Genomic DNA, 11,152 nt, shown 5'->3' on the forward strand with positions numbered 1-11,152 from the left:
ACTCGCGGAGTATTGGTACAATACGTCCTTACATTCAGCTTTGGGCAAGTCACCTTTTGAGGTCCTATATGGCTGACACATGGGTCTCGATGTGGAATCAGTTGATCCTGTCCCAGATCTGCAATCATGGCTCGCTGGTCGCAGACACATGCAGGAGCTCATCCAGCAACACTTGCTGCGTGCTCAAGACCGAATGAAGCGTCAAGCCGACAAAGGTCGTTCCGAGAGAGTGTTTTCAGTGGGTGATTCGGTGTTCTTAAAGTTACAGCCCTATGTGCAGTCTTCTATGTTGCGCCGCGCCAATCACAAGCTGTCCTTCCGCTTCTTTGGGCCTTTCAAAATTCTTGAGAAGATTGGACCCGTGGCTTACAGATTGGAGTTGCCACCATCATCAACTGTTCACCCGGTTTTCCATGTGTCCCAGCTCAAGTTTTCTCCAGGTGCTCAACAGGTATCAACTACCTTGCCATCTAACTTACAGACCTTCCAAGTTCCACTTCGTGTTCTACAGCGTCACTGGAGTTCGGGCGATCATCCACTGGAGCAGGGTCTCATACAGTGGTCCCACACACCGCCGGAGTTGGCTACCTGGGAGTCCCTTGTCACCTTGCGACAACAGTCTCCGCGTGCACCGGCCTGGGGACATGCCGGCTCTGAAGACCCGGGGACTGTCAGCAGCTCGGACCCGGCGGCACCTGATCAAGAAGATACCACTCCCAGCTTGACAACCGGCCCACTTCCTAACAGGCCCAAGAGAATCATGAAGCCCAACTCGTTGGTGTCTGGCCCATCCTGGGTTAACTAGGAACCTTGTATAAGTAGCAAGAGGAGGGGAGAAAGAGGGATGAACAGAGAGATGTAAAACTCAATTTCAGTTTTAATCATTCGTAGCTTATTTCAGAATCTGTTCTTCCTGTATTCGGTTACCATCGGCACCTTGGGTGCTAACACCGATGGATATACATCTAATACTAGTTTGTTAGGTTAACAAGTAGACCTGGCTTGTTAAGCTCACTGGAAATTATGGTGGTGCATAGCATTGGTTTTGTGAAGCATTATTGCACATGATAGTGAGGTTCTCCGAAATTGTTTTTTGAATGTGATAATTTTAAGAGTAGTTCTTTTGTGAAGTTTACTTCATATTATGTCTAGCTGAATTAACAAGTGCTGGGTGTACTTGCTACAGGTTTGGCCACTTATCATTCATTTCTTTTGCAGATCCGCCTCCAGTTGGAAACACTACTAGCTGAGAAGGCACGGCTTGCGCATGAGAACTCAGTATACGCACGAGAAAACAGATTCCTGCGAGAAATTGTTGAGTATCACCAGCTCACTGTGCAGGATGTCATATACGTAGACGAAGGCATCGAAGAGGTCACCGAGGTGTACCCTACACAAGTACTACCTTGCACTGTGAGTCTCGCAGCCACTCCAGCTACACCAAAATCTGCTCCGACGACGTCAACATCCGTCGTTGTACCAGAATCTTGCCCAGTCGTACAAGCTTCTCCAAATATGCTTTCGCGGTCATCTCTGAGCAATAGAGCAAAGCCCCCGCCTCCAACCTTCACAGAAGAGTAAGGTGGTTGCCTGGTTGTGACGGGAACACATATTTGTATACTGCACTGTTCAATGTAACCAAGGATCGGTTGCCATGCCTGTGTGTTGTCGCGACTGAGCTGTGGCCAAATGCCAAGGAATGTGTTCATGCTTCGGATGCTTGCACTTTCTGTGTAACTTGTACGAGTTACTGTTACTGTTACTGTTTGGCATCTTCAGTACTATACTGTTGTGTCGGTGCCAAATGTTACTTTCCTTGCTGCCCCAGTTAGGATAACGGATTTGCATGAAAAATAGTCTTGCGTACTTCAGTACATGCTTTGCTCTTTCTTCAGAAAGTCTACTCATCATGTGTCCTCGAAGAATTTTGTAAAGAATTAAACAGGCATCTTTTTTCTTAAGAAAAAAAGGTGAACAATGAGACAAAAGATTTAGCCTAAAAAAATCCCAATGGATTTGAATAGAACGACTCTCTTGACTGCTTGTCATCTAATTCTTGTTTAGTTGAACTTTGAAGATCATCCAGTGTCAAAAATATTTTTCATGCCAAGGAGTTTCATTTTTAGAATTCTTTTGCGATTGCAAATCAGCGGGGAGAGGTGAAGAGCTTAACCGCCTCAGCAGATCCAATATAAGAAGTCTGACATTTTTTCTCGAATACGCAGGAGAGCTGCGTATCATTGTATTAATAGAAGAGAAAGGAGTCATACAGAGACCCAAACACACCCACACCCACAAACACAACACCAACACACCTCCACTTACTGACTGGAACTAATCACCTATGCTTGAGAAGAAAACCATGACCAGAGACCCTCTAAACATCAAGAGCTGTGTATCGGGGACAGTCCCCTAGCACCAGCCAAAGACCAAAGGAGGGCTTCCTCCCTAGCAAGGTTCAAAGCTGTAGATAATCTAGGGGTAGCTCCGTTGAAGACACAATCGTTTCGATGTTTCCAGATGGTCCAGGCTCCTAGGATAATGAGGGAATTCAGTCCCTTTCGCGCATCTTCGCTTACTGTCAAGACCGCCTTGTCCCACCAATCATCAAAGGAGGAAACATCTGACTGCGGGGCTAGTGCTGCCAGTCCGATGCTATGTAGGATGTCATACCAGAATTGTCTTGCAAACACACACCCAATGAGAAGGTGCTGGATGTTCTCTTCTTCTTGATCACATAGCAGACAATGGTCCGGATGAGGAAGACCTCTTCGAGCCAACCTGTCAGCTGTCCAGCAGCGATTGTGAGCAACCAGCCACATGAAGAAACGACACTTAGGGGGCGCCCAAGATTTCCAGATGCGCTCAAATGGGGCGAAACTGAGGGCTCCCTCAAAAAGTGCACCATAGGCTGATTTAGCTGTATATTTACCTGAGGCGGACAGCCTCCAAATATGCCTATCAGGGATCCCCTCCTGTACACTTATATCCTCTAGCATATCCCATAGCTCAAGATATTCCATTAAAGCTTGCACAGGTATTTCCCCTTGGATATCTTCTGTCCATTTCATCTCATCAAGAGCAGTCTTCACAGTGTGTTTGCGTGCCCTTCCTTTTGGTACTAGCACATACAGATTGGGTGCAAGATCCTGAATGCTCTTACCAGCCAACCATTTATCCTTCCAAAAAAGGGTATCGGCACCATCACCAATTTCAGTAATAATGGCCAGGGAGAGGAGGCATTCAGCATCCTTGCTGACTTGCAGTGGCAAACTTGCCCAGGGTTTATTAGGTTCAGACTTTTTGAGCCATGGCCATCTTACTCTTAGTGCAATACATAGAGATTTCAGATCAGAAATCCCAAGCCCACCTAGCTCCTTTGCTCGACAAACCTTGGGCCACGCGATGAGACAATGTCCACCTTTTGCTTCCTTGCGTCCTCTCCACACGAACCCTCTTCTGATTTTATCAATGGCCTTAATTGCCCAGGGAGGTAGATCTATAGCCATGGCTAGATAGATCAGCATGGCTGTCAAGACAAATTGCACTTGCACTACCCTACCAGCCCGTGTCATCAAATCTGCCTTCCAACCCGGTAATTGATCCGCGATTCTGTCAATTATTGGCTGGAATTGCTCCTTTGTTAGTTTCTTGAGACAAGGGCAAACCCAAATACTTGCATGGAAAATTCATAATTTCACAAGGCAGTAAGCTTTGTATTACAGCCATATCATCCTCCGAGCACTGAATTGGCATCACACTACTCTTCTAAACGTTAGTCTTGAGCCCTGACGCATCCCCAAATAGTTGGAGCATGCTTAGAGTCAGAGAGATGTCCTCTGCAGCCGGTCTGAGAAAAAGGGCCACATCATCCGCATAGAGGGAAATTCTATGCTGAATTGGTCTTCTAGATAGGGGTTGTAGCAGCCCTGCCTCAGAAGCCCTTGTAACCATCCAATTTAAAACATCCATGACCAGAATAAAAAGCATCGGAGAGAGGGGATCCCCTTGACGAAGTCCTCTTCTATGTTGGATAAAATCTCCAGGGATACCATTAAGGAGCACCCGAGTGGAAGAAGATACCAATAGACCACACAGAATATCACGCCATCTCGAGCCAAAACCCGAGTGGAAGAAGATACCATTAAGAAGTCTGACATTACATGACAAACAGTTATAGGACTTGATTGTTGTCAATTACTCCTTCCGTTCCAAATTATAAGTTACATAGTAAAATGGATATATCAAAAAAGTCAAAGCGACTTATAATTTGAAACGGAGGGAGTACTACTTTTGTGTTAAAAAGAATGGAAGTCGAACGATTCCAAGTTTGACCAGTTAATATCACATTTGTATTTTTAAATAGGCTTACTATGAAAATATGTTTCATAATTAATTCAGTGATACTTATTATATTAGTATTTTTTTTATAAATAATTAGTCAAACTTAGGATTGATTGATTTTTCAGAGAGTGAGATTTATATTGTTTTTAGGATGGAAGGCGTAGGGATCCACCACGTTAATTTACCTAAATCGAGTGTCATCCACTTAACCAACTCAATTTAAGCAAACTAACTTGGTAATCCTCTAGAGATGCCATACACATATCCACTACATCAGGATCACGGTTGAGTATCATACCACAATAGCCGCCACATATCAAGATTATATCTCAACAACAGAGTACATAAATCAGCGAAAAACATATACAAGTCTTGTTGATTTAAAATTTTGATTGTACAACATAAGTGAAGACAATGAAAATGAGTGTAGTGAGTACCAGACGACTACTGCCGTGGGGTAGTTGCCGCGACAAGCATCGTTGTTCGTCGGGTGTCACTGAGTGTGGGTCTCTGGTGACTCGGGTGGACTCAAGAACACAAGAGAAGACACGGCGACGTATCCTGGTTCAAGCTGTCGAAGCCCTATGTCCAGCAGTGGTTGTTCTTTGTATTCGAGAACACCCCAATTCGGGGGTTACAACGAAAGAGAAAGAGATTTGGCAAGGGATCGCTCGATGCTGTCCTAAGGCTCATCGGCGGCGAGGTTTCTTCCCCGATCAGAAAAAAGAACGCTCGGTCGTTCCTCTTGGCTTGCTTTGCTCTGAGCGGAGCTTGGAATGCTCTGGTCTATTTGGTGAGTTCGACCTCTTCTCTCTCTAGGAGCCGACCTCCCCCTTATATTCCGAGGAAGGTCGGGTACAAGGTGGTTCAGGGTTTTAGTCTATGATCTACGTGCACCGGAGTCCAAGAGGGCGTTGTCGCGGCATGGATGAACCCTAGCGTTGTCGTGGAGCCGAGGGAGCCTCGAGCGCCGCCTGGCTCTTTTGGCCCTAACGTTCTGACCGTTAGGGGCTGTCTGCTTGGACAGGCATCCACCGGGTGAGCCTTCTCAAGGCTTCCTTGGCGGTGAAGGTGCCTGGCTCGGGAGGCTGATAAGTGGGCCTAGGAGCCCCCATGCCCCTGGAGCCGGTGGAGGGATTTGTCCTCTTGCGTCACGCCGCCTGCATGTCTCTATCAGAGGAGTGGGCGATAGGGCCACGCGCCCGTTAGTCGAGGCAATGCTAGGGAGCCCCTGAGCCTTGGACGCTCGGTGGGCTGGTCAACACTCAGGGCATAGGATCCCTGCCCGGTGAAAGGTCCTAAATGGTTAGAGGGGGTGAATAGCCTAAAAAATTCTACAAATACACTAGAGCAAGTGGTTAGTACACTAAATGGCGAAATAGCGTTTTGCTCTAGCTCTAATCAAAAGGAAAGCCAGCTACCAACAATTCTAGTTATCTATGATCACTAAGTAATCAAGGGCTAAGTATCTACTCGCTACACTAGTTGAGCTAGCAAGAAACTAAACAACTAACTAACAAGCTAGACAACTAGCTAACCAAGAGAGCTACTTTAACAACTACAACTACCACTACACAAGTAAGTAAGAATGTAAATATACAAGATAGTGATAGAGATGTTATACCGAGCCTGGCAAGCGAAAAATCAATCACAATGAATACAATAGACACAATGATTTTTCACCGAGGTTTACTTGCTTGCCGGCAAGCTGGTCTCCATTGTGACGATTCACCCACTTGGAGGTTCATGCGCTAATAGGCATCACACGTCTAATCCGCAACCGGGTGCCACACAACCAACACAAGATAGGGATCCACAAGCCATGGGCAATCCACTAGAGTTGCCTTTCGTGATCTCCCACGGGGAAGGCACAAGAACCCCTCACAATCCACCGATTGGAGCCGGAGACAAGCACCATCCTCCGCTCAACGATCCTCGTTGCACCAAGCTATCTAGGTGTCGGCAAACACCAAGAGTAATAAGAGAAATCCACAGCGAAACACAATCACCAAGTGCCTCTAGATGCAATCACTCAAGCAATGCACTTGGATGCTCTCCAATCTCACCAAATGATGAATCAATCAAGCAAGATGAGTTAGAGAGGAATGGCTAGGCTCACTAGGGTGTATTCTCAAAAGAAATGGCCAAGAGAATGAGCCCAAGCCAGCCAACATCTATTTATAGAGCCCCAAGAGTCAACATACCCGTTGGGCTCAAAATCCCTTTTCTGCGCACTGATCGGACACGTCCGGTCACAGCGTCCGGTCGCTATGTGCACGCCACGTGTAATGTTCAAACGAATAGAGCTGTTAGCGCCTAATGGCTAGCACTGCCATGCGCAATCAACACCTGATCGGATGCACAGGTCCACAACCAGACGCTCCTACGTGGAGTCCGATCACCCGCGCGCCAGCTCCCTCAGTACCGAGATCGGACATGCCTCTACCTGACCGGATGCCTAACTGGCTAGAGTCCGATCGATTCTAGTAAGGGTCCAGAGATGCATTTTGCAGGTCAAACACGTCCGGTCTAGGGTGACCGGACTCGCCCTGCATCGGGTCCTCTCCAGCCTCGCTCCAGTGTGCCATGTCATGCTGACCAGACTCAGGAACAATGTTCTGCCAGGGTCCGATCCTCTCCTTTAGCCGGGTCCGATCATCTCGGCCAATGTAGCTGAGCTTGGGGCCACATAACGGACGCGTCCGGTCCTCCCGCGGACACGTCCAGTCACTCAAGTGACCATTTTTTTCCTTGCTTCTATATTGCCAACCACAAAGTGTCTCACCATAGTGCACATGTGTTAGCATTTTCACAAAGTATTTTCAAGGGTGTTAGCACTCAGTAGAATCTAAATTCATATGCAATGAGTTAGAACATCTAGTGGCACTTTGATAACCATATTTTAATATGAGTTTCACCCCTCTTAATAGTATAACTATCTATCCTAAATCCACTCACACCCACTTGGTGTCTTGAGTGGTAAAATAAAATGCTCCTATCAAATATACCTTTGCCTTGTGCCATTTTGTTTTTCTGTTTCTTCTTTTCTCCAAGCTTGAGCACTTGATCATCACCATGGCCATCACCATCATCATGATCATCATCCATTTGCTCCATTGCTTGGCATGTACTAACTTATCTCATATTCACTTAGAGCCAAAGGTTAGTACCTAGGGTTTCATCAATTAACCAAAACCAAACTAGAGCTTTCAATCCCCCTTTTTGGTAATTGATGACAACTCTTTCACAAAGATATGAATTGAAATCATTTTGAATCCATGTTGCTTGCCCAAGCATTTTTACAATGTGTAAAGGATTTGGACAAGTTTCATGAACCCGAATTGGTAGCATTAACTCCCCCTACATATGTGCTAAGAGTTTGGATTTAAAGCTTGCACATATGCATAGATAGGAAATATGGGAGAGTAATTTCTATCAAATAATGCTAAGGTGTAAGAGATGGACCTTTGAAGCGTGATACCAATCGGAGTGCACCAATAACACCATCCTTAGCACCATGGTTTGCTAGATACCACTTGAAAAGATAAAGAACTAGATACCTCGTGAGATCAACATTAGGAGCAAGGCTCTAATACCACTTATAAAACATTTCAAGTGTCTAACTACTATCCTATGCATGCTAGTTTTTCATTTCATCAATCAAACCTACAACTATTATGCAAGCATACATATGAAATGCACATTCAAATGCACCATTCAAGTTTATGAGCTTGCTCCCCCTACTTGTGTACTTAAATTTTAATTGATCCCTTTCCTTTGTCATTTCTCTCCTTATCTTTGTTTCTCTCCCCTTTGTCCCCTTTGTCAATCCTATCTTATCTTTGTGAACTATTTCTCCCCCTTTGGCATCAAATACCACAAAAGGTGAGCTCCAATTTTAGATAGGTTAGGGTGAAAGTGAGGATCATTTTCCCAAATTTGGTTCGATCTAGATCATTTTACCAAAGAAATTTAACTCGGTTTGATCCAAGGACAATCTTCTTCAAACAACTTTCATTGGTTATCTTGCCCATGTTGAGTTAAACCCCTTTTAGCTCATTAGCTAGATCAAACACTAGGTTCACAAGCCCACAAATGTGTCATATGCTACCACTAGATCAAGTCAATCACATAAGCATTAGTGGTACCACACAAGCATCAAATTTGTTTGATTTTCATGAATGATCCTAAGACATGATAGGAATGACTAGATGCACTAAACAAGTCTTTAACAAAGAATGTATGTCATGCCAATCAATTTTACCTTGCTTTGCTCAAAGGAGAGGCATGTCATATAGGTGGGGGTGCATCAACACATATTTGAGAAATCTAATATGTTCAATTCATTCCTTAGCTTACAAAACCTCTTCTCATCAAGTGGCTTGGTGAATATATTGGCAAGTTGATCTTCGGTGCCCACACTCTCAATTGAAATGTCCCCTTTTTGTTGATGATCTCTAATGAAATGGTGGCGGACATCAATGAGCTTTGTTCTTGCATGTTGAACCGGATTGTTGGTGAGCTTGAGAGCACTCTCATTGTCACATAACAATGGCACTTGTTTGAACTTGATTCCAAAATCATTCAAGGTGGCCTTCATCCAAAGAATTTGTGCACAACAACTCCCGACGGATATGTATTTGGCTTTGGTGGTTGAAAGTGCAATACTATTTTGCTTCTTTGATGACCAAGACACAAGTGACCTTCCCAACAATTGACATGTGCTCGGTGTGCTCTTTCTCTCTACTTTGCATCCCGCATAATCGGAGTCCGAATATCCAACTAATTCGAACTTTGCTCCTTTGGGATACCACAAACCAACATTTTGTGTATGCTTCAAGTACCTCAATATTCTCTTTGTAGCCTCCAAATGACTTTCTCTTGGAGAGGCTTGAAATCTTGCACACATGTAGTTGGCTGGCGGATGGTCCACGTGATTTGGCGGATAATCTGCTAGTCCTTAGACTTGTCTTGATCTTCGGTTAATTGCTAGGATTCTGCTGCATTGGGTTCCAACTTGATCTCCTTAGATGTAAGCATCATCCATGCCCCTAGGAAGGGTTAACGACATTGATATTTGAATCTCGTGTCTTATTTCCTGATCAAAGCGCCAGGGTTCTCCACAGGAGCGCAACTAACCATCTTTCAGTACTTAATCCAAAAAGTTTTCAGTTGGAACGATCGATCGTGGGTCATTACACCATCTAACCATCGGTGATCAAATGGACACAAAATCTGCATACCCACACTCTACATCACGTGGAGATCCACCACGCAAAAGATGGGGGGCCTAGCCCTCGATGGGGGGGGGTAGCCAACCCTCCCGCCATGTCGACCAATGCCCAACTGAGGTGGTTTGCCCAAATTGCCTTGGACATGCTCTTACCGCCTCTAGGAGTGCATCCCAACCATGCATGGGCTATGTCGGTGGAATCAGACGGTCGCCCAATGCCCTTAGGTCGGCCAACCCCTCCTCGGCTCCAAACCGCCTCATATTCGACTACAAGTACCCCCTCACTACACTCAAGCTATAAATAGGAGGGTTCAGCTCATTCTCAACACACACCATAGGAGAACCTCTCTCTACTCTCTCAAGATGTAGCTTTAGTGTTAGTGATACTGCTAGTGGAAGTTAGAGTGAGTGGAGCAATGCCTCTTAGGGATGGTGGAGTGGAACTAGCCTTGGTCTTTAGCAAGGTGAGCTAGCTCTTGTATCTTCTTTCTTGTAAGACTTTATTTATGCAATATATTAGTATCAAATGAACCGAAACAGAGCTCCAAAGTGCTTGGTGTGTGCTCATTAATCTTGTTATCACTAGTAGAGAAATGACTTTTGATCCACTTCGAAATTTGGCTTTAGTCCCGGTATTTTTCGCGCCCAGGACTAGAGAAACCTTTAGTCCCGGTTGGTAGCTCCAACTGGGACTAAAGGTCCCTGCCCAACGGCTACCGAGGTGTGTCAGAGGCACGTCAGTGCGAGAATCTTTAGTCCTGGTTTGAGACATGAACCCGGACTAAAAGTGCAACTTTTAGTCCCGGTTTGAGACACGAACCTGGACTAAAGGTACCTTTAGTCCCGGTTTATATCTCAAACCCGGACTAAAGGTGTCTCCAAACTGAATTTAAAAGGAAAGCGTATCTTATCTAAGTAAGATGTGTGGTGGTAGGTGAGATGGTAATGCGTGCAAGAGCTGAAGTGGGAGGTTATAGGTTTGAATCTCCACAGCTGCAACTTTTTTTTCACCCAATAAACACCTCTACTCCCGGTTGGAGGAACCGGGACTAAAAATCAAGACCTTTAGTCCCGATTTCATAGTCCCGGTTCCAAAACCAGAATTAAAGGGGGGTTGGAAATCGGGACTAGAGCCCGTTTCTCTACTAGTGTATGCTAAATTACTTTGCTAAGCTATATCTAAGAAAGAAGCTTTGTGAGAAAAACTTAGGAAACTCCCTCACTCGTTGTCCTACTATTTAGCTATGGGTTCACTTTACCTTTCTATGAGTAGAACAACTTGTGTGTCACCCTATCTTATCGTATATCACTTACCCCCACTTTAATCTAGTCGGTATATTAATTAGTAAATATGTGATGGTTAACTCACTTTCTTTAACCATTGCTTGCCTATGGATAAATACGATACCTTAGTATACTCGATGAATGCTACAATGATATTATGCATGAGTATAAGAAATACCAACAATCACCGGTCAGGCCTCACCGCCTCAGGCGACATGGGCCAGCGTCAACATCTCCGAGCTCCGCCGTGGCAAGGTCACCTTAGCTTCTGCCATGCCTGGCGCAGAATTC

At 45.1% G+C, this 11,152-nt stretch overlaps 1 protein-coding gene across 1 annotated transcript; it reads right to left on the reverse strand.

The window, feature by feature from the left end:
- Positions 1 to 2,239: 2,239 nt before the first annotated feature.
- Positions 2,240 to 3,079, reverse strand: LOC136509876 (uncharacterized). The gene has a single exon (XM_066504457.1). The coding sequence runs from the start codon at positions 3,069 to 3,071 to the stop codon at positions 2,385 to 2,387; it is 687 nt and encodes a 228-aa protein (XP_066360554.1). The 5' UTR covers positions 3,072 to 3,079; the 3' UTR covers positions 2,240 to 2,384.
- Between the last annotated feature and the right edge of the window lie 8,073 nt (positions 3,080 to 11,152).

Source organism: Miscanthus floridulus, chromosome 16 (assembly GCF_019320115.1).
Source record: "Miscanthus floridulus cultivar M001 chromosome 16, ASM1932011v1, whole genome shotgun sequence".
In the NCBI taxonomy this organism is placed as follows: Eukaryota; Viridiplantae; Streptophyta; class Magnoliopsida; order Poales; family Poaceae; genus Miscanthus; species Miscanthus floridulus.

Coding starts and splice junctions, on each gene's coding strand:
- LOC136509876 (XM_066504457.1), bottom strand. CDS start 3,071: ATGAAATGGACAGAAGATATCCAAGGGGAAATACCTGTGCAAGCTTTA.